General features: G+C 37.1%; 1 protein-coding gene across 4 annotated transcripts in view; it reads right to left on the bottom strand.

Annotated features, from left to right (window-relative positions):
* LOC117410630 (ADP-ribose glycohydrolase MACROD2-like) overlaps positions 1-27261 on the bottom strand; it is a 759575-nt gene that overhangs the window by 28782 nt on the left and 703532 nt on the right. For 3 of the 4 annotated variants that reach the window (XM_034017312.3, XM_034017315.3, XM_034017314.3), the window contains 5 exons: positions 23626-23697; positions 14182-14235; positions 13507-13560; positions 12718-12786; positions 552-632 (listed from right to left, as the gene is read on the bottom strand). In XM_034017312.3, the coding sequence (XP_033873203.2) occupies positions 552-632; positions 12718-12786; positions 13507-13560; positions 14182-14235; positions 23626-23697 (330 nt within the window). The remainder of the gene's footprint in view (positions 1-551; positions 633-12717; positions 12787-13506; positions 13561-14181; positions 14236-23625; positions 23698-27261) is intronic. The other variant, XM_034017313.3, reaches the window with a different exon arrangement.

Here is a 27261-nt window from a genome sequence, read left to right as displayed (position 1 = left end):
AATAACCAGGAAAGATGCTGTACAGGGTAGATCAAGAGGCTTTGGTGGTTTAACAGTGCTACTGTTGGGAATGGGCATATCCCCAGCAATTTTAATTACACTATTATATTAGTTATTGCTATTATATAGGACTATAAAACTGTTATAGGGTTAATATGCAGAAAAAAAGGTTACTATATTCAAACTGTAACAGAATAGCCATGTAATTTGCACATATTAATAAATATAAAGGTGATGAGTGGTGACATTGTACTTATTATGTACTCGTTGCCACTTTAGAGCACTGCTGAGTTATCAGGGGATAAGCCCATTCCTCTATTCGGTCCCAAAGGGGGTTATTCTTAATTAACTACATACCGCTTATTCAGTCTCTTTTTCCTCTTGTGTGAACAAGACTGTCAGTGCATTTATTAACCAGGAAATCCAGAAATATATTATTACATGTTCTGTGTAAACTGAAAAAACACTGTTGCAGTTAAGGTTGAATGTTGGATGTTCTTCTTTTCAGTTCAAATCTATCAGAAACAATGCTATTTTAAATGTCTCCTTACCCTCAGTCTCTCCACGATTCTCCATTGGATCATCTCCATGTTTATGACCCTTGCTAGGCTTATCTTGGTTGGTGTTCACATCTTAAAAGAGAGAAATTACTGTCAAGACATTTAGCACAGGATTAACTCCTTATGTAGCCCTCATAAGACTGGTTGCTACACAATAGATTACACTTGGACACATTCACAGGCAATCTTCCTATTTTCCTCAGGTCGCATATGATATCAGATTCAATTAAAGCCATTATTGAAAAAATGAAAATATCAAATTTGAACTGCTCCAAATCCATTAGGTGCCTCACCAAAGCCTTCAGAAAGGGACTCCCTAGCTGGTGAGTTGCCATGGTAACAAGCAGCTTTCTGAGGAGCTCAAGGTTTATGCCTCACGCACCAGTTCAGTGTTGTGCCAAATTTTGCCCCTTGCTGAATTTTGCACTACTCTGAGATATGCGCATGCGTGAGTGTTTCATTGAAGTTTGTCCGTGTGATTACTTAAGCTATTGTTCATCGATGTGGTGTACCGTGAACTTTCGCTACATCTAGCCTCAGACGACTCATGTAATTTTGAAATATGTATTTAGAGACGAAAAATTAGAGGTAGACGCATTTAAAATAATCTAAACATATAACAATATATACATTATTCACCCTTTTCCCCCTACACTACATGTATAATACGAGTACAGTACAAGTTTCAGTAAACCAAAAAAATAATCAAGAAACATGGTAACGCAAACACGTACACGAATGCCAATAATGCAGAATACCCCCCCAAAAAACGACATATATTTGGACAAACTGTGTATATATATATATATATATATATATATATCTATATATATATATATATATATATAGTGGCAGTTTAATGTTAGATCTCTTGATGTGGACCATTTCGTACTGCTCGGATATGTAGATTCCGATATCCAGATAGTGAAACATTTAAATCTGTGTTTCTTTGCTGTTTTTGGTTGGGTTTGATGGTTTTGTTTGACAATTTTAGGGTACAAGGGGAATGGCCCAGAATAGTGCCTTTTTCTGGTTTGGTGAAAAAATATGAATCTGTTCCTGAGTTAAAGGGATTTGAAATTTTGGTTCTGAGCATGTTCAGTACAGCTCTTGCAGTTAGACGTTTGATCTGGAAAAAGGAATTAGTCTCACAATAAAATATAATTTTTTGCGAGGGTCTAATCTTCTTTTGTCAGAAAAAAATCTTTGTTCGTGATGTGGACGTTTTGTTTTCTGTTTAAAAAAAAAAAAAAAAAAATTGCCTGAAAATCATATATCTTTAGCAGACTTGAAGGACTCGAGTCCGGAACTCAAAAGACTCGACCTTGTGTGACTTGGACTTGAACATTTGGGCTCCGTGACTCTGAGATATTTTTATTTTCTATTACACAAGTAATATTACAGATACTAGGAAACCTGTGCGCAATAAAAACCCACAAACAAAACATTATCCAATCACTTTGTACTTTGCAGCCAATCATAGTAAGAATAAGAAATTGGAAGCAAGTTAGGTTGCAGCATAAACACACACCCACACAAACCCAACTGCAGCTATTGCAGACCAAGTTTATTTGTTTCCATCTTTTGCATTAAATTTTATAAGGAATAAATAATGTCAGCATGGTAAACAAGCAAGTAATTATTTCTCTTTACTAATTTAAACCGTGTTCTAAGTTTTTTTAAGCACGGTAGACATACATTTCTAAAACTGCATCCTTGAAAAATACGTAATTTGATTCTGCTGAACTCCCAGAATCTTTGGAATATATTAATTTATTTGTTTGCACTGAAAACAATAGAACATTGTTCACCTTAATAATTTTGAGTTTACTGAAAACAAAAATGAATGAAAAAAAGAATAATCATATAAGTTATAACCATACTTTTAGAGCTTCTTAATTCATATCAGAAAGTCGCCGTGTGATTAAATATTCTGTGCTTTGCTTCTTCTAATCTCCACTCATTCCCAGCACACGCCATCACTGGTAGCAAGCAACGTCAATGAATTCACTTGGCAAATTCAGTGTAAAACTAGGCACTAGAGTCTCAAATCGAAAACTGCCTACCATCAAAGAGGCAGATGTATCAGACTGATATGACAGAAGGACTAATTGATAGCACACAATAAAAGAACGGCAGATTAAAGACCACTTAATCTACTAAAATTAAAATAATGTATTATGGATGCGTGAAAAACACATTAACAATATGCTGTGCAGCGTCAACCTAGAAATCTGTCTGTGTGAACTTGTTTTCATTCCATCATGAACCTACACAAAGGGGACATACATAAATATAATGTTTTTTGTGTAAAAGAGAAAAGAGGAAAATAGATTGTTATCTGAAATCAAATCAACTGATGCACAATCTCATAAATGCATCATTGTATAAATCAAGTTTTAATCAAACTGATTAATCTTGTTACACAATTGATTTATTAAAATGTTGTAAGCTGGTCTTAGCTGAGTGGGGGATGGAGGGGGGTGATGCTGGGATGCCAGAATCACTGTCGAGCCCTCTTAAGGTGTCGTGGGCTAGTCGACAAAACACCAAGGACGGAAGGTGCCGACTTGAAGACCCCAGAGAAGTACCCTACTCAGCTCAGTCCAGATGGTTGTCATGGTGAAGCGCTAAGGAGGCCACACAGTGGTTGATCCCTGGAGCCAGCATTGCAGTTGGTGTGTGTGCTGATGCGCCAGGGAGGCAAAATAGGCTGATCCCTGGAGCCAGCAATACACTTCAGCCATCAACACCAGGCAGAAGGATATCTACATCATCAGATGGAAGGAAACGCAGATGGATCACATTAGTTTACAGTAAAAGAAGCTATGTCTTAGTTGGTGCTTATTTTGGTGAGGGTCCAATATCAGCATGAAGTTTTAATACCTACTCTTCCATGTAATGGAAATCGTGTTACTTGTTCGTGTTTTTGACTGATTTAGATTATGCTGCTGATATATTTATTTTCAAAAGGTTTTCTTTAGGTTGTGCTGCAGGGGGAGGGGGGGGGGCAGTCTTGCACCAGGGCCTAGTAAATCGTAGCGCCGGCAGGGGGTGGGGCTAAGATCGCTAAACACTTTGTGTGAATAGGTGAAGAAAAACAAATCCTATATAATATATAAACCTGTGTCAGTTTTTAACATATATACACCTGTGACATGTTTAATCAACTTTACAAATAGTCAGTTGTATTTTTGTGCTCTCTAATAAAATATACAGGTTTTCTAGCTATACATATATTCTCAAAAAGGATGGAACTTCTTTGCAAAAAACTTCATTAATGCATCAGTTAGGGTTATATTAAAACTACAAAAGTAGGGAAATGCAATGTTAGGGTTTTTAACATACAACTCTGCAGATAACACAAGGGACATCCATCATCATGGTCCTCTAGGTGTATGAGGTTTACTGCCATGCCGGTGTGTTGGGGGTCATGTATATCTGGGCACTGCTTATGCAGGTCTAGAAGGAGACAGATGCATAATAGTGGCACCAACATCACACTATACTTCTATGAATTCTACTGCCATGATCAATGTCTAATGTGGCATCCACATGTTTGATCTTTGTCAGTTTGTTGGGTGGAGGGTGGGGAACTGCAAGCAGGGCAACATGAGGGGATGTATGTATGGTAAATCGTGACACACAGGTGCATGACAGAAGGACTACCAATAGTGCTGTAATATAACCCTAACTGATACATTAAGAAAGTTTTTTGCAAAGCATATATATGCTTCCCCCTTCTGGGCGCTGGACGCTTGTGCTCCCCCTTCTGGGTGCTGGACGCTCGTGCTCCCCCCTTCTGGGAGCTGGACGCTCGTGCTCCCACCTTCTGGGAGCTGGACGCGTGTGCTTCCCCCTTCTGGGTGCTGGACGCTCGTGCTTCCCCCTTCTGGGAGCTGGACGCTCGTGCTCCCCCCTTCTGGGAGCTGGACGCTCCAGCCCGTCATCTCACTTAATTTGGGCTATGTTGCAGTTCCCACAGATCCAGTTGTCCATTTTTTTCCCCTTCTTCCACTCTGACAAAAATCCAGAAAAATGTACCCGCAGTATTGTTCCTGGCCTGAGTCTTGGAGGCGCTGTGGTCCCGCAGCACTGCGAGTGAAATTAAACTAAATCCACACCAGACTGGGGTAATGAATGCGCTGATGCGCTGATTTAATAAATAAAAAGATTTTATAAAACACAAAAAACTTTGTAAAATAAAACAGCACAGTAGCCAAAACAGACAGACAAAAACAAACAGACACGGAACAAACAAACCGTATCGTTCTGGTCCTGTAGCATGTGTAGCAATTGTTATAGTTTTTAAGACTCCTCTCTCTACTCCCGTTCACCACTCACCTAACTCCCAATCCGTTGCAGCCAAAGCTGCAGGTCTTTTATAGTGGTGATCGAGGGATTAACTGGCTAATTATCTGATTACCCTTCAGTCACATTTTGCACGGGTTTGGTAATCCTGTGTGACTGTCAGCCAACTAAACAATCAGTAACCAACAGTCATGCATTCTCAATAGGTAAAATAAACAATGACAAATAATGGCAGACGGCACCTTGCTCGTCCTGCCAAACAATACATAATAATACAACAAAACAAAATACAAATCATAATATGCACAAGGGCGAGGAGTACCCCGTCACAAGGAGGCATAAATGCAGTGTACAAAAATGAAAGATATAGAAACAAATGAAAAGGGTTTTTTGGATACACAATGTTTAAATGATTTAACTGGTTATAAATATGCATTTCAGGACATTTCAGACAAAGGCCCTTCTGCTGTGTAGAAAATGATGTATCTATCTATCTATCTAGATAGATATACACATATATATGATGCCTAAAATGTATATTTAATTTGTAATACTGAAAGTTCACAGCAAACCACGGCGATGAATAAACGATGTAGATTAAACAGATGATTATTTAACTGAGTCTTATTACTAACACATTCGTATTACATGATTTAGTGTAAAATATTAAAATAAAAATGCCATCTGGTCCGTTTTAAAGAAACATAATGTGAGGAAATGGCCGTTCACAAGCTATTTTGAGTTCTGACATTTTTTTATACTGTTTTGCTGTCTAAAATGCACATTTTTAATTTCTAATACCGAAAGTTGACGGTAAACCACGGCGATGAATACAATAATAGCTTAAGTAATCACACGGACATACTTCAATGAAACACTCACGCATGCACATATGTCAAAGTAGTACAAAATCCAGCAAGGGGCAGAATTCGTCACGACAGTGGCAGCAATACATTGTTCCAACATTTTGGCGATGTGCTTTCGTTACTGGTGAAAGCGAGTTCTGACTTTTAAATAATGTCACTAGTGCTTCTGTGAACTTACATTTATTGAATATATACATGCTTAACTGTGCTTAAATGTGTTTATATTTAAATAAAAAGCATATGCACATTTTTTTTTTGGCCTTTGGGAATTCGTGGTGAGACCATGCCTCACTTGCCTCGGCTGAAGAGCCGCCTCTGTACTCCACTGCCACTTGTTTACTTTTCACTCACTTTCCTCTTCTAAGACCCTGTTTTTATCCAGTGATCCACTGCTGACACTTCCCACTAGCGGGGAGAACCACATAGGATTGCTTCTAACATGCGGAGAGTGACGTGTGACGTGATTTACCAGGCTTTGTACAATGTGTGCGAAGCATAATACAGCGGCAGGACCTGTGTTCTACCAAAAATGATTTGCATTGTGAAACAGGGGACTTGCCAGTGTCAGGAGGCTATTTTTATTTCGTTTTCCTGTGGACCCCCTCTGATGGCCTCGCAGACCCCAGGTTGGGAACCACTGCTAGATATATGAATGCAAGTGTTGTGGTTAATAACACACAACAGGCTGTATGTACACGGTAAAGCTGCAAAATTGCTATACAAAAATTACTGTGGTAAAATGTTATAAGAGTTATAGCATGGAGTGTCTTTTTATACTTGTAAAATGTCTAGATATTTTCCCCAAAGACTTGGATCATCTTCATTACTTTTACTAAAATATAATTTAGGTGACAGAATCCCTGGCTTTTATACTATTCATATTATTATTATTTATTTCTTAGCAGACGTCCTTATCCAGGGTGACTTACAATTGTTACAAGATATCACATTATTTTTACATATAATTACCCATGTATACAGTTGGGTTTTTACTGGAGCAATCTAGGTAAAGTACCTTGCTCAAGGGTACAGCAGCAGTGTCCCCCACCTGGGATTGAACCCACGACCTCCGGTCAAGAGTCCAGAGCCCTAACCACTACTCCACACCTACCTGGTGTGTAGATCAGTATATATTATTTTATATGTTTATCCTAGGTCATTAATCGCTGTGATATTGCTCCTAAAGCATGATAAAAACTGAGGCGATGGACAATGGCACTGCTTTGTGAGCAATCTCCTCAGTTGATCAGTTGGCTTAAAATGCATTATATATAACTTTTGGAAATATATGCATTATAAATTACCTAATTTAAGAACTCAAGATGAGTCATAAAAACAATAATTTGATCTTGTAATAAAGTTCCCATAAAAGGAATGGAAATATCAAGAAGCCTTTTGAAACCCTGCTTAGTGATTTCAGTGTCAAATATCAAATATGTTCAAGGTTTATGCACTGATAAAATTGCCTGAATGTAGTGCCAGTATTGGAGATCCAATCAGTTCTTTATATAGAGATTTACTGCTCACTACCAGAATGTAATAGCAGATTCAATATACCTGTCCTAGATATTGGCTAGAAACAGGAACACCTCTGCCAATTCAAACATGATTAAAGAATGTATACTTGAGGCAGCAGGTGCTATGTTGGAAGAAAAGATTAAAAGAGAGAAGCAATGTGAACTTAAAATTATTCTATTATCCTAGCCACTGCCACTCTAAGGATAGAATTATAGGCTTCAGATGTGGAAGACAAGCTTGTTAGTGAAGTAAGATTAATCCATCAGCATTCCAGGTGTGACCTGAGTGTATACCTGTGTTTGCTATTTCACTATTCAGCTGCACACTGAAGACTGCCACTGCCCAAAACCCTTTTAAAATGATATTCAATGGCAGCACAGTGGCCCTGTATTGGTTCACTGCAAAGGGACAGAGGGCAACCTACAATGGTATGAGTCATAGACTAACACCATGGTGGTAGAATTGAATATTCTGACATGTCAAAGCTATTATAAAACACATACAAGATGTCAACCAATTCCATTACATCTTATTGTGTGCACAGATTTAATCTTGTACACAGAACACACAGCAAAATCATTTTTTTTGTTTTTATTTGTATAAAGTAAACAGAATTAAATGTATAATACACATGCACTGTTTAAAAAGATCACACAGGAATCAAAATAAATGGTTGATGGACACATTATACTCAGGGCTTATCTCGTCCAGAGCCCTAACCACTACTCCAGCAGTGTGGAGTAGTGGTTAGGGCTCTGGACTCTTGATCGGAGGGTTGTGGGTTCAATCCCCAGTGGGGGACACTGCTGTTGTACCCTTGAGCAAGGTACTTTACCTAGATTGCTCCAGTAAAAACCCAAATGTATAAATGGGTAATTGTATGTAAAATAATGTGATATCTGTATAATGTATAATGTGATATCTTGTAACAATTGTAAGTCGCCCTGGATAAGGGCGTCTGCTAAGAAATAAATAATAATAATAATAATAATAATAATAATTTTAACTATCTGAAAAAAAGAGTAGGCATTCAAGTTAGATAGGAGAGAACAAGGGAACTCCTGAAACTGATTTTGCTGAACCCAAACTGATTTGCACGTTGCTTGCCAGGCACACAGAAAAGGATTTCATTGACTGGAAAGTTCAATATTAAAACACCGGTTAGTCAAGTGTGTCTTGACTAATGCTTGTAAGACTGCTTTGCTGGCAGCAAAACAAGAAATAGTCTTCGTCACAAACAGGCAGCAGAAACAATGCAGATGAAACACTCCTCTAATCCTGGATTTAAGGCAGACTGCATATAATACAAAATGGAACACTACTACATCTGAATAACCCCAGACTATGCTTAGTCCTAATGTGCTTATTACATTATTAATGGAACTTGCTAGTCTGATGTATAAACATATTACAAATCACATGCATTAACCTCTTTCTAAGTAGATTTCACAATGATTTAATCATACGGCAACAATATATGATCTATTTGACAGAATTGTTTTGAAGACCAGTTATTATTATTTTTTTTACATTTTTTTTTTTTTTTTTTTTACATTTAGTGGTCGCTAATTTTTTTTTTTTATTGTTTTCTCCCCAATTTAGTAATGTCCAATTATTTTTAGGCTCAGCCCACCGCTACCACCCCTGTGCTGACTCGGGAGGGGCGAAGAAAAACACACGCTGTCCTCTGACGCGTGTGCCATCAGCCGAAAGCTTCTTTACACACTGCAGACTCACCATGCAGCCACCCAGAGCTACAGTGTTGGAGGACAACGCAGCTCTCGGGCAGCTTACAGGCAAGCCCGCAAGCGCCCGGCCAGACCACAGGGGTCGCTGGTGCGCGGTGAGCTGAGGACACCCTGGCCGACCTAGCCCTCCCACCCCCCGGGCGGCGCCCGGCCAATTGAGCGCCGCCCCCTGGAAGCTCCCGTCCTCGGTCGGCAGAAGAAAGCCTGGACTCGAACTGGCGATGTCCAGATTATAGGGCGCATCCTGCACTCCACGCGGAGCGCCTTTACTGGATGCGCCACCGGGAGCCCCACATTTTTGTTTTTTTAAATCAACACAATAAAGTGCTTTTGAATTAAGTCAATCCAGACTCCCAAATCATGCTATCAAAAAGACTAATGAACCATGGGTGCATGTACTTGTGCAACAATGAATGTTTGACAGGTTTATTACACATTCAGAACAGAAATAAGTCTGCTGACAAAACATTTTCTTTGTAAATCCTTGTATCCTTCAATTAATCACGCCAGCCTACCTACACCACAATAGTTATGCCTCAATTTCCAAATATAACATTTATTGTAACATTCTGTCACTGGAATTAATATTTATTATAATTATTTGTTTCTCAAACAAATAGCAACAACAACCATTGTACACTGACTGGCTAAAATATCAGAGTGAAGTGCTAGCCCACAATGTGTAGCTCTCATTTTGATGTAGTGCATTATTTGAGTGCAAACAGGTGTCTCTTGTCCAGTGCTGAAGGTTTCTATTATCTGTGCCACTGTAGATGCTACTTGTCACAACATGTTCCATATGTCTGCTGGCTTGATACACCACATCCCACTTGTGGGCGGAGTTGTGCTTTTTTTTTATTTCAAGAACACCCATGAGTCTTCCCATATTTGTTGCTGAAAAGTTGCAAACTGACCCATTGCTTTTATAGGTCTAGTGGATTACATGACATGTCATTTTATGTTTCACTTTAATGACATTCTTTAATGTTTTGGCCTGTGAGTATACAGGACAATAAAGAATCAACCAAGTATTCCATACAAAAAGTGTACCCACAGGGTGTCCCATATACTTGGAGGGTAGTGTCTTTGTGACCCATTCCGTGAAAATTAATAGTGAGCTGCAGAATGTTCAGCTGCCTGTTTATTTTGTATTAATATCAGTGACCAGTTGATGTTTAAAGTAATGCTTTACTTCACAATACAACCCAATGCATTTTCTGAGATTTCACTGTGATCTGCACAATAACATTACGACAATTTATTCGTCAAATGTTTGAAGACAGCAACTTCATCAAAATGTAGACAAGCTCAATATATTTACAGCTTTAAAACCATTAATCCTGTAATTTACACACATGCATTAAATCAATCTAACAGTGAGAAGCATGTTATTGATTTTGTGATAGCAGAAGCACTGACGATGACCATCAGTTTCAGTTACTACTTGATTTGTAGTTTTGATGGTCTAACTGGAAACCAAGACAAGTAGACCTAATATAATTTAAGCTCTTAATATCATGTGATGGGGTACACCCCGCCCCTGTGCATATTATGTTTTGTATTATTTTTTATTTGTATTATTATTATTATTTAAATGCAGGACGAGCAAAGTGCCGTCTGCCATTGTTTGTTATTGTTTTTTTTTTATAAAATGGCTTGGATAAATTAAGTGCTGTGATTGGCTGAACAAGATCACATGACCGTGAGGTAATACTTGTCTTACCACACGGCTATGACATCATAGACCAACTTACCCGATCTATTAATATTACTACGCCTTAACAGTAACAATTATCTAAACAGTGTTTCTGTAAGGAAAACTGTCAACATACAACTGAAATCTGTTTTTTTTTGTTCTTCATCTCTGTCACTAAAAATTACAGAAAAATGGCAATTATACTGTGATATTTATTTAGTCAGCGAACAGAACAAAGAAAACTCTGAGGCAAGCAGTAAGACTATTCAAAAGCCATCTGAGAAATCACTACGCACTCACTCAGCATGTTTTATATATATATATATATATATATATATATATGCAGCAGCGGTATCTACTTATTAAACTAAACTCGACACAACAGATGGCATGGAATTCTGTTGTGCTCGCCGCGGACAGGAAGGACTGCGCAAACTGACACGGAAGTCATTTAGTCCACATATCATCTAAAGTTGGTTTACAATTTAGGGAAATTATACCAGTTACCAGCCATCGGTGTGAAAACAGCCTCAGAAATTATTGGTCACCTTCTCTTGAAGACCGCAAAGCTCGGAAGCCCCTCCCTTGAGTGCCAGTGCAGTGTTTGGATGTTCCACGAATCCTCCCTCAAATGCCATTTCAGCTCAAAAATTTTACTATAAATGGCAATGTTCAATGTAATGTTTATGGCAAATAAAAAAAAGTTCAAAATATATGTTACAATCAAACAGTCTTCAGGGACTATTTTTTCTCAGTGGAAGATAACTAATATATTTCTTTTTTTTTTCTTAAAAAAGCTAGTGTGTGTAATTATTTTCAAAACAAATGTAGCCATTTTATAAGCGAAATAACCCACTCCAGGGCGTGTGCTAAGAATTGTCTTACCGCACACCCTGTCGTGAGGTATTTCTTACATGTTTGTGATTTAATACCTCTCATGAGAATGCATGACTGTAAGCTAGTAATTATTTAATTAGCTGACAGTCATGCAGATTTATTAAACTTGTGCAAAGTGTGGCCGAGGGGTTAATAAGATAATTGATAGCCAGTTAATCTCTCGGCCACCACTAAGAAACCTGTAGTTTTTGCAGACAGGGGAGTGTGTTAGACTGAGTTGGAGAAAGATGTGTCGCATGTAAAACAAACTGCAAAGGAACAAAACTAATGCTACTTACTTTGAACCATCCTGAAGGTACTTATGTCCTTTGTTTGTTTGTGTTTATAGTAGCAATAAAATGTGTACATTTTTTATATTAAATCAATTAACTCTGGGATTATTTTACCTGGCAGATCTTTACTATCATTGTCAACAGACTATGCTTCAATGTGGATTAATTTCAAACACTGTTTATGGCTACGCAACCGTCTTTAGATGGGACCTGGAGCTCAGTCTGTTAATTTACATTCTCTCAGTTGTTTCCTACCATTACCGGTATCAATGAAAGGGCTACAGACTGCTCAAATAAGCCAGAAGCAGGCATATAGGTAACTGGCGTTTCTTGACTGAACTCGTTCTCAAGAAAATCGGAGTCCAAATCAAAACAACAAAAGAAATTGGAAATTAATTTAGACACTTTAAAGTTGTTATAGAACACATACAGGCGGCCATTATGTTTGAACTACCAAAGCACAGCTCTGTCCGGAATGTCAGCAGCACACCACTGGATTGGAATGTAAACAAAGACACTTTCAAAACTAGTCCCAGTAAGCATGTTATCTCTCAAGTGAGATAACAAAAATATATCCCATGCTAGATATACACACTCTTGTGGTATATACTAAAGTTATATAAATCCCACACTCGCTATACCCAGTCTTGTGGTATATAAGTATAAAACTTTACTTCTACAGTATACAAATATTAAATGCAATGTAATAAAATGGAGCAGATTTTTTTGTGTGACAGGATATCAAAAGGTTTAGGCTAGTCCACAGCAATGTTAGCAATCATTTTATGAAAACACACATTTGTGTAGAGGGTCTAAAAAGAATAAAAACCATTCCATTCCAGTCCTTACCAGAAGCTTCTTTGCTATTTATGTCACTGCCTTTCTTGGGTTCCACTGAAGCTGGGTTGTCTACAGCATCTGGTATGATAGGAACATTTAAATTACATAACAGCCTACATAAAATATGTTAAGGATCTACAGGTCTACACCGTATGCCATTGTCATTTAAATAATAAAGCCACAGATGCACAAGGGGATTGACAGTCAAAGTAACATATGGATCTACTGAAATACAAAACAATTAAAAAATTACAGATTTTGCTTTATTATTGTGTATTGTATTCCTATAAACATATTTTTTGTGGCATGTCTGGTTCTTTCCTACATTCTGTAATTGTCATTTGAATTGTTCCTATTATTCCTATTTTCAGATGTCACGTTTTGTGTTTTTCATAAATACTGAATACACATAATGTTCTTTGTGGCACTGGTAAGATAAGGTATAATACAGAATGTAATATGGGAGATTCCAAACGTATAAGCCTTCTCTCCATGACAACAGGCTTACTTAAAAGGAACATGATGAGGAAACTCATCTGTAGGACACAGAACCCAATGCTTACCCACCAAAACAATTTGTTATTGATAAATTAGATTTAAAAAAAAAACATAAACACAGGTCTTTTTGTAAGCTCTATTTTAAATAAACACCATAAGATTATTTTTGTTAATTTAATAATGCTATATATTGACTCACAACATCCCCCACTGACAGACACAAGTCAAATAAATTGTGTACAACCCATGTTAAACCAGCATACTGTAGCAATCAATGAATATCATTTTCATGCCTCCTACCTAAAATTTGACTCTCCATTTCAGCATCAGTGTTGTCACGTTTGTCAGGTTCTTCTGGTAAAGAATAATACATTTTGTTCACTACCAAACAATATGCAACTGCTATAAGAGATAACACCTGACAAAGAGAATGTTTCTATACTTTTTCATAAGGGTTTAGCAGATGGGGATGCATTCTGTAAGATGTCTAAAAAGATATGTCTGCTTAAGATTTTGAACACCATTGACTGATCATGATTAAACACAGTTGAGGATTACAGAATGTACATATACAGGGTGATAAATACTGCAAACCCCTATACAAATAAAATGTCCTTTTTTCTTGCTGAACCAAAGCAATGGGAGTGAACAGACTACTGAACCCTGAAGGCATGGGCCAAGCCTAAGAAGTCCCAACTTGACCAGGAGGGGTCCCTAAAGCATGATAGGATAAACTATCCCCAGCCTATTTTCTTCCCTAAACTGCAGAAGCGTTACCTTCAGGCCTTGAACCAAGATTATCAAACCCCACTACATTCCAAGCTTTTAACAGGTGAGCCACTAGGGACTCCACAAGGTCTGTTTTCTGAAAACGTAGAGTGCATAGAAGGCTAGACTACAGAACAATGTATTAACAAACGATAATTCTAACATGGCTCTGGGACACAGCAGCTGTACTGAGAGTATGAACACTACCTTTCTGGCTTTCCATTTCTGTGTCAGCAGATTCAGTTTTGTCATCGTCTTCTTCTGTTGGAAAAACATAGAGTATATAAGCAATGCATTATCACTGCAGACTTGTAATATAATACATTATCAACCCTTCCCTTCCTGTGCATACAGATACAAGTAGATTTGTAAGTCATTAAAAGCAGATCAGAAAAGGGAAAAAGCAGGTTAAAAACCTCACAATTATGCTTTAGCACAGAATAGCAAGTAAAAGGCATGTCAATGAAAATAAAAACCTTTCAATGACTGCATTCCCTGCTGTATATATTCTTCCATCCATGCTTAATCCATGCAAAATGAATCACAAAAAAATATTTTCTGATGGCTGAAGAAAAAGGCATTTATGGCTTTTTTCATGTCTTTGGTTCTCATTCACAAACAAAGCTGAAGTGAAATCCTGGTTAGAGCACAACATTTGTTTATCAGAAATGAGACTAACAAACCAGATGAAAGTTACTCATCTTCAGATTTTCTTAAAATACTGTACCACACCTAGGATTTATTCTGTGCAATAGACGTTTTAACAGCCTCATGAAACCTCTTGTGCAGGAGTTTATATTAGTCTGTGGTCTCAGAAGAATAAAATATTTAACTTTTGTCCTTTAAAAATGAAAAACCGTCTACATATAGTACCTAAGATATATCATATAACGCTTGTGCCTTCTGTATGCTAGATTGGGATGCTTATCATGAATGCATGGTTTAATGATTACCAAGCTAAATCTTCCATTGGTACTGCTTTGTATTAAAAGTAAACAGCAGGTTGTATCTTATTTTAGTTTTTCGATGACCAATCCAAATATCAGTTGCAGATCACACAATAGCAACAATTTTCATTTGAAAAAAGCAGGTGTGCTATCAATGTGACACCCCACACCTAGACATTAACAAACCGCGAGTTTTAGACTGTACCATTTTAAAAAATACACACAAAATGAGAGCCAAGATGTGAATACTAACAATGCACTTACATAGCCCAGCTGTTTTAAAAGCTCCTATATGCTCTGTCCTCCTATTCCAGTTACCTGTAATTCCAGCAGGTGGTGCCAGTGTAATGGCGATTCCCCATAGCATCCACACTAACAACATACACTGCTGACAGACTGATACAAATCAGCCTTTCTGTCTCTTGCTATGACCTTTCTCTAATACCCCGGTATGACAGCATATTTACAAAGGCATTATGAATAGAGATGTGCAAGCAAACCCTCAAAAGCACAGGTCTGTGATACCCATGAAGGCAGTTTTGTTCCCCTTGTTCCCCCTTTAGCTCCTAAAAGCTTGGAACACGAATGCAGCAACAGATAGAACTATTTACATAATTCCTGAGCATAGGTGCCAGGATTAATGGCTGTCACTCAAAGGGTAGAGGCGTGTGACAGATGAATTTTCCCCAACTAGGACATTGCTTTTGAATGTCCTGGATGAAACCGAACTTCCAGAACCCCTGTTATTAAGAGATGGCTATAGCCAAATTAATATGATATGTATTTATGGGCTAAGGGAATAGGTCTTGGAAATATTAAAGTCCCCACCCTCAAAATGTTATTGTATCGTAATTTCATTTATATGCAATTTGAAAAATCAAATCAAATTAGATCATGGCCGCTGTTCAGAGGTCATCAGTCACATCACAACTATGTCAAACCTAATTCTCTAATTCATTCTGGTTTTAACTTGGTTTCATACCCATCATCTAATTAAGAAAACCATAAACATCAGTGCCTCCCGATGGAAGAGTAGCTGCAAAGAAGGTTTCACTGACCTGACACTTAAATTAGATTAGTTGTACTAACAAGGACATCATGTCAAGCAGGCCTAAGTGAAAAGTATCAATAATAATAATAATAATAATAATAATAATAATAATAATAATAATAATAATAATAATAATAATAATAATAGCCGCAACCCAGGCTGTTCATTTAGATTTTTTAAAATTAATTAATTGAATAAATGTGAATGGTCGACGCTCACAAATTTGCACAAAAAAAAAAATCTGAAATACCAGCATACAAATACTATTTCAGTAAATGCTTTTTTAAAGTGATTTAAGGTGTTTTCTTTATTATACTTCATTTAATAATATGATTAATTATTATATAGTGAAGCTTGGTTGAATTATTCAGGTCTCCAGAACCCTAGATAAATGACCTCCTTACATGTACAGTAGAGAGTACTTTATTTGCTATAGTAAGTTGAACAATATTTGGTGAATTTTCTTAAAAGTCTTGTTGTTCAATACTGAAACAAACACAAAGAACCGCTACCACCTTGCAAATAGAAACCAAATTGATTTAAAGGTCAAGAAATCCTCCTTTTTTGCTCATTGTGTCATTTTTCTTTGAGGGGCTCTGACTATTGAATTTTTTTTTACAATGAAGGGGCTAGAAGCAGTAGATACACCACCACTTTAACACAGGTTGTTTTGACAACTCAATAATATTAAGTGACACTGATGGCTCACCATGTGAGGAGAGGCACAGAATTGCTGTAAACCTCTGGGATTGCCATTTGCACTTTTTCTCAGCCTGGCAGCTTTGTTCAGACCTGTAAGATCTTCAGCTCAATTATTTAGCTAGTAAACAGAGAACTACAGTGCCTTGCATAAGTATTCACCCCCCTTGGACTTTTCCACATTTTGTAGTGTTATAACCTGGAATTAAAATGGATTTAATTGGGATTTTTACCATTTGATTTACACAACATACTTAACACTTTAAAGGTGCAATTTTTTTTTTTATTGTGACACAAAAGTTAATATAACAAAAAAAAAAAAGATATTTGTTGGTTGCATAAGTATTCACCCCCCTGAGTCAATACTTGGTAGAAGCACCTTTGGCAGCAATTACAGCTGTGAGTCTTTTTGGGTAAGTCTCTACCAGCTTTACACATCTGGATCCTGCAATTTTTGCCCATTCTTCTTGGCAAAATTGCTCAAGCTCTGTCAAGTTGGATGGGGACCGTTGGTGAACAGAAATTTTCAAGTCTTGCCACAGATTCTCAATCGGATTGAGGTTTGGGCTTTGACTGGGCCATTCTAAGACATTCAGGTTCTTGTTTTTAAACCACTTCAGTGTAGCTTTGGCTGTGTGTTTAGGGTCATTGTCCTGCTGGAAGGTGAACCTCCGCCCCAGTCCCAGGTCTCTTGCAGACTGAAATAGGTTTTCCTCTAGAATTTCCCTGTATTTGGCTCCATCCATCTTGCCCTCAATCCTGACCAGTTTCCCAGTCCCTGCCGATGAAAAGCATCCCCATAACATGATGCTGCCACCACCATGCTTCAACGTGGGGATGGTGTTCTCAGGGTGATGAGCAGTGTTGGCTTTGCGCCACACATAGCGTTTTGCGCTAAGGCCAAAAAGTTCAATTTTGGTCTCATCAGACCAGAGAACCTTTTTCCACATGTTTGCTGTGTCTCCCACATGCCTTTTGGCAAAATCCAAACAGGATTTGATATGGGTTTTTTTCAGCAATGGCTTTCTTCTCGCCACTCTTCCATAAAGCCCAGCTTTGTGGAGCGTCCGGGTTATAGTTGTCCCATGTATGGTTTCTCCCATCTCAGCTGTGGAGCTCTCCAGCTCCTTCAGAGTTACCATTGGCCTCTTGGTTGCTTCTTTGACTAATGCCCTCCTTACCTGGTCACTGAGTTTTGGTGGACGGCCTTCTCTAGGCAGAGTTGCGGTTGTGCCATATTCTTTCCATTTTTTAATAATTGATTTAACGGTGCTCCAGGGGATGTTCAAAGTTTGGGATATTTTTTTATAACCCAACCCTGATTGGTGCTTCTCCAGAACTTTATCCCGGACTTGTTTTGATAGCTCCTTGGTCTTCATGATGCTGTTTGTTTAGATATGCTCTCTAACAAACTCTGGGGCCTTCCAGAAACAGGTGTTTCAGCAAAGGGGGTGAAAAGGTATGCAATCAAGACTTTTCAATTTTTTATTTGTAAATAATTTTGAAAAATATGTAGATTTTTTTCCCCACTTCGACATTATGGACTATTTTGTGTAGATCAGTGACAAAAAATCCTAATTGAATCCATTTTAATTCCAGGTTGTAACACTACAAAATGTGGAAAAGTCCAAGGTACTGTATGTAACAGGTATTTAAGACAAGGTTGAAACAACATGACGCCTTATTCACCCTTTCATACATGGTGACCTCATATGGGGACAGATACAAAAAGAAATCTCTTCTTGTCTTTACTGTATATGGGGACATATGGAATATGCAAATGCATGATGCCCATATATGATGATGCCATTTTCCCTATATAAAATTGTCAATGAAAAATATATTTATTATGTGTCAAACTACCCTTTTCAGCTATTTTCAATATTTCATGCATGGAAGGATTAACCAGAGTCTTTAGTCGCCTCTGTTTTCAGGACATTTAATATGCAGTAAGCAAATGCACATGGGACATCCAACTCAAACGTATAGGAGTAAGACTGAGAATTTGTGCTAGCTTGCATGACTTAACACAGGCTCTCCGACACACTACTTCCACTCCTCAGAGACTAAATTCACTCTCAGCTATTAGTGCAGGCAGGGATTTTAAATCTGTGAAAATTGAGGCATATTTGTAAAGCATAAAAATGGCAGGCAGGATATGTATTTCAATGGTTAGAGCTATTGTTTTTGTTTGTTTGTTTGTATATATATATATATATATATATATATATATATATATATATATATATATATATATATATATATATATATATAGTTTGAGAAAAAGGAAAACTGCTGTGTACCAAAATGATCAATAAGAATAAAGAAAAAAGAAAAGGATATTTCAGGTACTTAAAAAGGTAGAATAATTGATTACAAACCAATTATCGGACTACAAGTCCTTCATCGGCTGAATACACAAAAACAGTGCTTTAAGAAGTTGATAAAAAACAAACAAGTAGTCTTTTAAACAGAATTCCAGAATATTGATGATGACGATGATGATGATGATGATGACCTCCGAATAGAATGTTCATTCCAAATGGCTCCAAAGTGCCTAGTTTGAAAATAAGTTCACATTCCTTTTGTTTCCTGACAGCATTAGTTCCATAGCATTGAACCATCCCACAAATTGTGATGTCTTCTATAGTGTGGTAATTTCTGTTAAAATGTCTGGCGACAGGAAAGGTAGAGGTGTTAATTCGCATACTTCTCAGATGTTCCACGAAGCAATCAGTCAGGCGTCGTTTTGTTTCACCAATATATAGCTTGTTACATTTGATGCAGCCAATGCAATATACTATTCCTTTACTAATGCAAGTAAAAGTATCATGGATAGTAAATGAGGATTTTGCTCCCTTAACTACTGTGTTGCTGTGAATGTATTTACAAGTTGCACAACATGACCTATTGCATGGAAACGTACCCTTAAGATTGGGTCGAATGTTACTGTGGACCAGATGCTCTCTCAAATTTTTGTCTCTTCTGTATGACATTACGGGAGGGTTATTGAAAATAGGAGCTGTAGAAGGATCATCTTGAAGAATGCTAAAATTTCTTTGTATGATGTGTTGTACCTTTTTGGTCATAGGATGATATGTAAGAACAAGGGGAATACGATTGTTGGTATTCTGTGTTTTGGTTTTGTACAAGGCATCCTTTCTGTTTATTGTCAATACTCTTAACTGAGCTTCTCTAAGTATAGTGTCTGGGAAACCACAGTTTTTGAAAAATGCACACATGCCATTTGTTTTATTCAAAAAATCACTATCATCACTGCAAATGCGTCTCAGTCTTAGTAATTGGGAGTATGGAATGGAGTTTTTTTGTATTCAGCCGATGAAGGACTTGTAGTCCGAAACGTCCTGATAATTGCTTTGTAATCAATTATTCTACCTTTTTAAGTACCTGAAATATCCTTTTCTTTTTTTCTTTATTATTAATATTACATATACAGTACTGTGCAAAAGTTTTAGGCAGGTGTGAAAAAATGCTGTAAAGTAAGAATGCTTTCAAAAATAGACATGTTAATAGATTATATTTATCAATTAACGAAATGCAAAGTGAGTGAACAGAAGAAAAATCTAAATCAAATCCATATTTGGTGTGACCACCCTTTGCCTTCAAAACAGCATCAATTCTTCTAGGTACACTTGCACAAAGTCAGGGATTTTGTAGGCATATAGTCAGGTGTATGATTAAACAATTATACCAAACAGGTGCTAATGATCATCAATTCAATATGTAGGTTGAAACACAATCATTAACTGAAACAGAAACAGCTGTGTAGGAGGAATAAAACTGGGTGAGGAACAGCCAAACTCAGCTAACAAGGTGAGGTTGCTGAAGACAGTTTACTGTCAAAAGTCGTACACCATGGCAAGACTAAGCACAGCAACAAGACACAAGGTAGTTATACTGCATCAGCAAGGTCTCTCCCAGGTAGAAATTTCAAGGCAGACAGGGGTTTCCAGATGTGCTGTCCAAGCTCTTTTGAAGAAGCACAAAGAAACGGGCAACGTTGAGGACCGTAGACGCAGTGGTCGGCCAAGGAAACTTACTGCAGCAGATGAAAGACACATCGTGCTTACTTCCCTTCGCAATCGGAAGATGTCCAGCAGTGCCATCAGCTCAGAATTGGCAGAAAACAGTGGGACCCTGGTACACCCATCTACTGTCCGGAGAAGTCTGGTCAGAAGTGGCCTTCATGGAAGACTTGCTGCCAAAAAGCCATACCTCCGACGTGGAAACAAGGCCAAGCGACTCAACTATGCACGAAAACACAGGAACTGGGGTGCAGAAAAATGGCACCAGGTGCTCTGGACTGATGAGTCAAAATTTGAAATATTTGGCTGTAGCAGAAGGCAGTTTGTTCGCCGAAGGGCTGGAGAGCGGTACACGAATGAGTGTCTGCAGGCAACAGTGAAGCATGGTGGAGGTTCCTTGCAAGTTTGGGGCTGCATTTCTGCAAATGGAGTTGGGGATTTGGTCAGAATTAATGGTCTCCTCAATGCTGAGAAGTACAGGCAGATACTTATCCATCATGCAATACCATCAGGGAGGCATCTGATTGGCCCCAAATTTATTCTGCAGCATGACAACGACCCCAAACATACAGCGAAAGTCATTAAGAACTATCTTCAGCGTAAAGAAGAACAAGGAGTCCTGGAAGTGATGGTATGGCCCCCACAGAGACCTGATCTCAACATCATCGAGTCTGTCTGGGATTACATGAAGAGAGAGAAGCAACTGAGGCTGCCTAAATCTACAGAAGAACTGTGGTTAGTTCTCCAAGATGTTTGGGCCAACCTACCTGCTGAGTTCCTACAAAAACTGTGTGCAAGTATACCTAGAAGAATTGATGCTGTTTTGAAGGCAAAGAGTGGTCACACCAAATATTGATTTGATGTAGATTTTTCTTCTGTTCACTCACTTTGCATTTTGTTAATTGATAAATATAAACTATTAACATGTCTATTTTTGAAAGCATTCTTACTTTACAGCATTTTTTCACACCTGCCTAAAACTTTTGCACAGTACTATATATATATATATATATATATATATATATATATATATATATATATATATATATATATATATATATATATATATATATATATATATTTAGTACTGCATTATAACTGTTAATATACAACAATATTTATATACAGTATTTTGCTCAATATGGCGTCTAAATCTGTGTGTTACCAGGTATTACTCAGAGACACTCTGACCTAATCCAGGAAGTAGATCTGAAGGATCTTAGTGTTCTCTCAATTCCTTTCATTGCTGAACTGCATATCTGACACACACTGAATAATTGTTAAAATTATTTAAAGACTATTTTAAAGGATTATTTTGCTGAGGACTGTTTATTTAAAGCATGTTTTGCTAAATTGAATCAATTGTGAACTACACAAAACAGTGAAGTACATTTTTGGGGAGTGTTCATTAGTTTATTCAAATTTAACCTAAGAGAACCTCTTTTGTAAATAGCCCATGGTTCTACACATTATAATTGTAAAATAACTACAGAATAAAAAATCCAACGATTCGAGCACTTTATAAACAAGCAAAACCTCCACAAACAACTGAGATTCTTCTTTTAATAAACCACTGCTTGGTTGTAGTTGTAACTGCGTTAAGAACAAGACACTGTCTGCAGTAAAACCATCAAAAATCAATGGGCTGATTGGTTGGTTATTAAAAGTTGTCATTTCACTTGCTGCTTGGCAATATGAGGAGATGTCAATATGGGTTGAAAACATTTAAATAGTTTTTGGTGAATTGCTACAATTATATACAATTCCTTCTTTTTCAAATTCATTCACATTCCTCAGTGGCTCAATGCATCCAGGAAACATACTTTCATCGTTGTTACTACTAGTGTGCCAAGATATCTGATAGGACGAGGTGGCCACAAATACTGCATCAGCCTGAAGATTCTCAGCCATTCCTAAAAGTCTATCATTACATAAGGAGATGTTTGAACTGTCACTTAGGATGTAGTGAAAAAAATTGCTTTTATAAAATTATAAACTTTGATTAATTTGCCTTACGCCTTATGCCACATTAAACACTACCCAAAAATGTAGCTAACAGATTGATTTTGCTATAGACATAATTGTTTTAAATATATAATTGATTGCTTCAGTTAGTCTTGGAGGGTCCTTTCTCCCCTTGGCCTGCTTGTCACTGTAGGCATGGAAGCAACAGTTTGGTAATACAACATGGGAATATTTTGCAAAAACACCAATATGTTTAAAATTACGGTACTGTAATGAGATGTATTACTTCATGGTCACCATTACACAACTGAACAGAGAAGACCATATGTCATTATCAATATAGTAACAGTCAACAGTGAGCTAGAGAGGCAGTACATTGGAGTTTCTTCAGCAGACACATCTTGAACCAAGTTTTAAGCCAAAAGAATATTCTCTGAATGGAATGTTAACCAGAAACAGGACTGGCAAGTCTACTAAGAGGTACCAGTGGATTTGAATGCTATATATACTGTATTAAACTGCTTTGAAGCTTCCCTTTGATCGGCATCATCCATTTGGGAACATTGGCAAGTCTTAAGAAGTTGTGTTGTCCATCAAAAAGTGAAATGGTTATTTTGTTCCTCAATAACAGGTTTGGCTTCTTTAACATTTTAATCTCTACAGATGAAAGCTATTCTAGGGCTTGTACAGCAAACAGTTTTTTTCATCCCCCCTGGACCAAGATTTTAATTATCTTTGGTCCATATCATTGGATAAGACAGTAATTGCTTTCACATTGTACAACTGAAATGAACAAATAATGGATTCTTAAACAAGTTTAACTTCAAGAAAGACTTCCATTTTACATTCATCCAGTAGGAGATAAGAAAATAAGAAATCTGCAGTTCTATCATAAAGTCAGCATAAAAGAGAAAACAGCATACATGACAAGATGTATTTATACCTTCATTGATGTCTTCGTCTTTCTTAAGTTTCTTCTTTTTGGGTGTCTTGTTAGGCGGTGTGCATTTTTTACCTGCAAAAGAGAAAAAGAGTCATACAGTTAACCAGTTCTTTATAGTACATTGTAAATATAAGAATACAATAAGGTTCTACAGAACATCACAGTTCATTCAACTTGGACCATCCTTGCCAAACCTATAAGCAGAAATGGGGTCATGTTCACAATACAGTCAACATGCTATGTTAATACCAGGTTTTTTTTTATGAAACGAAAAAGCTTCAAATGCATAACTGAGGAGGTTAATTGAAGTGCTCCTACATGCACCTTAGTTGTTTCTTGCTAACTGTACCATTGACTATTTTTGTTTTTACAAAAAAAAAAAAAACTTAGCATGGTGGTAAATGCTTAATGAATATAGTCCATTATGTCAATCTGAAACAACAAAGGCTGAGGTCCATTGATGATACAGTGAACAACCCAAAGTCTATATCACTATATCACAGCAGCAGTAAGTTCCAATATCTCCCTTATGCTTCAATGAGCTAAAAGAACAACACAATTTACTTCTAAAGAAACAGTACAAGAAACAGGGAGGATTTATATGAGTGTTAATATTCTTCAGTCTGGTTGACCCAGCCTTGTTAGAAACAAGATCATCTTGGCCCCTGTCCAGATTACAGGGATTTTTAAAAGTATTATTAATATTTGTACCCTGCTGGTATGGACTGTTGATTTCAAGCCAAAAAAACAGTTCAGGATTAATACTGGGTGAAACATTTTGAGTGAGAACACCAGTCATTATTATATATGAATTCAGTTGAGGCTGCACTGACTGAAAACCTTGTCTGACTTGAAGGGTATTAAAGGCCATTCTTGGAACAAGATCAGGCATTCATCGGAGCTGGAGTGAATTAAGCAGGAAACTTGCGGTAAGAGAGTAGAGAATCAACAATGGAAAATCTGTGTGGTACCATGGGAGAAGCTTGTCAGTGAGTTACTTTTTTCCTTGGAAGTTTACATCAATTAATACAATAAAACACTGTAGAGGGGTGACAATGCATATTGTATCACCTTAAATTTTCCAAGTGAATGGTGCTATTTTAAGAGCAACTTGGTATGAGTGTGAAATATCAACTACCTTAACCAAAAGTGTGTGTGTGGGGGGCAGGGGGCAGTTTCTGTAGCTGGGGTACATAGTAATACAATTCAAAATAAACATTCCTTTCATTCAGATTGGCGCCTTTGTGGTTGTGAATTCCCTCTTTGGACGACAAGAGGGTGGTATTTGACAATAACATCTCAATGTTCAAACAGAAAGTATTTGTATTAAATATATTGACAATATAAGCAGCAGACATGGTATCACGATCGAGAAATTTCACAATGAAAAGGAAAAAAAAACTTTACTACTGGGCTCTGCTTTTTACTCTCTGCTTGAGTTCACCCATAATGCATTGCGTGCCAATACTGCCTCAGCTGATTGGTGTTTCTGCTGGGTCGTAGTGGAGACTTCTGTACTGACTAGTGATTATAAAAAAAAATGTAGATAAATAGTTTTAGCACAGCTGTAACGTGAAGGGGACATTTCCCAGTTGTTGAAAAATAGAAGGGAGACATGTCCCGTCCCCATCCCCCCTGTGTAAATTACACATATGATCTTAACATATTCTTATTGTTGTTAAGATTCAATTGTATAATTTTAGGTTTCAGGCATCACGTTATAGTGACTTTTTTTATTTAGGTTTAAAGCTTCCCTGTGGGCTCAACATAGTTTTCAGAATCATGGTTAACCACCACATACCTGGCACACCAGAGTAGAACCATTAATAAGCAACATTCTGCTGCCAGTGGCTTTACAAAAATACTACATTTGTTCTTTGTGTTATTTCTTACCGATGTTTTTCTAACATCCACTAGAAGAATAGTGTTACAGGGGACTGGTTAATAGTTACATTCCGGTGTGTCAGATGGTTGGACATGATTAGGAGAGCTGTATCTGGTTTTAAAAAGTCACCAGAAAGTGATGACTGAAACAGAAAATGATACAAAGTAAATCTAAACAACAAAAACAAAACATTAGTTAAGATAACTTGCTAGGCGGATATTTGAAATGGCTCATTTTAGGCTAAAGAGTATTTTTTTAAAGGAAAACTCTAAATGAAAGAAAAAAGCACTAGCAGGAAATTCTTCCCTCTTGATTCAAACTACCGAAACGGTGTATATTACAAAAATATAACAAAAGACAGGGTTAATCCTGTATTGCTGGGCCATATTAAAGAGTTAGTAGCAGGGTTCCGAAAAATATAGCGTTACACATCCCCATGTGTTGCCACAACTGTTCAAATAATGTACCTGTAATTTTTATTTTCATTGTTAACATCCTGACGACTTTTTACACATAACTTTAAAGTCTGTTTCGAAGCCCTTTTCAATATGTCTGCTGTAATGCACTGGGGTTTGAGATCTGTCCTCTAAATCACTGTAGGAAGAGTGATTAAAAAAAAATAAAATAAAAAAAAAACATAAGTGCTCAATACCACAATGGATCGTTATTGCTGTGTTACCTGTTTGACAATGTGGGCAATAATCCTTAGACTATCAGTGCACTAGAGCGGACTGTTGTCAGGATGTTAACAATGAAAAGAAAGTTGAAAGGTACATTATTTAAACATTTGTAGCAACATGGGGGGATGTGTAACACTATATTTACTCTTTAAGGACTGCTTTAAGATTGGTTTTAACATAACTGCTCAATGTTACATGAACACAGGGCTCCTCCAGATAACCTGCGTACTGGGTGTAGCATTTTTGGAGTTTTGCCCAAAAAATGCTGAAATAAATAATTGTATACATCCATGTAACTTTTTTTCCTCATCCATAAAAGCAAAACTTTTGCTACAAAATTTTTTTCCTAAAATTCTTTGTTTTCGAGAAATTATAAATTTCCATTAGGGTTATGTAAGCTTTTGACTACAACTGTGAGTGTGTATGTACGTGTATATATATATATATATATATATATATATATATATATATATATATATATATATATATATATATACACACACACACACACACACACACACACACACACACCGGAGCAAGTCAACGCCTCAGTTTGAACGATGCCGCCCCCCCCCTAACATTTAGCTGAAAGTATTGAACATTTTAATGCTATAGTGCTACTTTGGATGTACTATAGCATTAGTTTGTGTAGAAAAAAAAAAAAAAAATCCCACATTGCAGTAAGTGTCTCTTTCTGCCACAGATGATGTTTGTGAACAAGTCCACTTTCATTGAGTCGCTTTATTTTCTTTGAGAGTCGCTGTTTTTTTTTGTAATAGTTGACGTGGCTTCAACAGTTTAAAATGGTTGTAGGAGTGGTTTTGGTGATTAACTGGTGTCAATGTATATGCACGTCATTAGAAAAAAAAATTGAAATTTGTATAAACACCCCCACTCCCCTCCCTCTGAAATGGGCAGGGCTTGTTTTGGGCTTATTTTGAAAGGCAGTGCCGCTTTTTATTCTTGTGAAACTTGGCAACGTATCTTTTATACAGAATATTCTTCTCATTAGTGACATTTGACTCCTATTGCAGGTAATTATTATTATTTTTTTTAAATACATACGGATAT

The sequence above is a fragment of the Acipenser ruthenus genome, chromosome 6, assembly GCF_902713425.1.
Source record: "Acipenser ruthenus chromosome 6, fAciRut3.2 maternal haplotype, whole genome shotgun sequence".
Taxonomy (NCBI): Eukaryota; Metazoa; Chordata; class Actinopteri; order Acipenseriformes; family Acipenseridae; genus Acipenser; species Acipenser ruthenus.
Note: the sequence above shows the minus strand (reverse complement) of the source record. Positions and strands in the feature narration are given on the sequence as shown.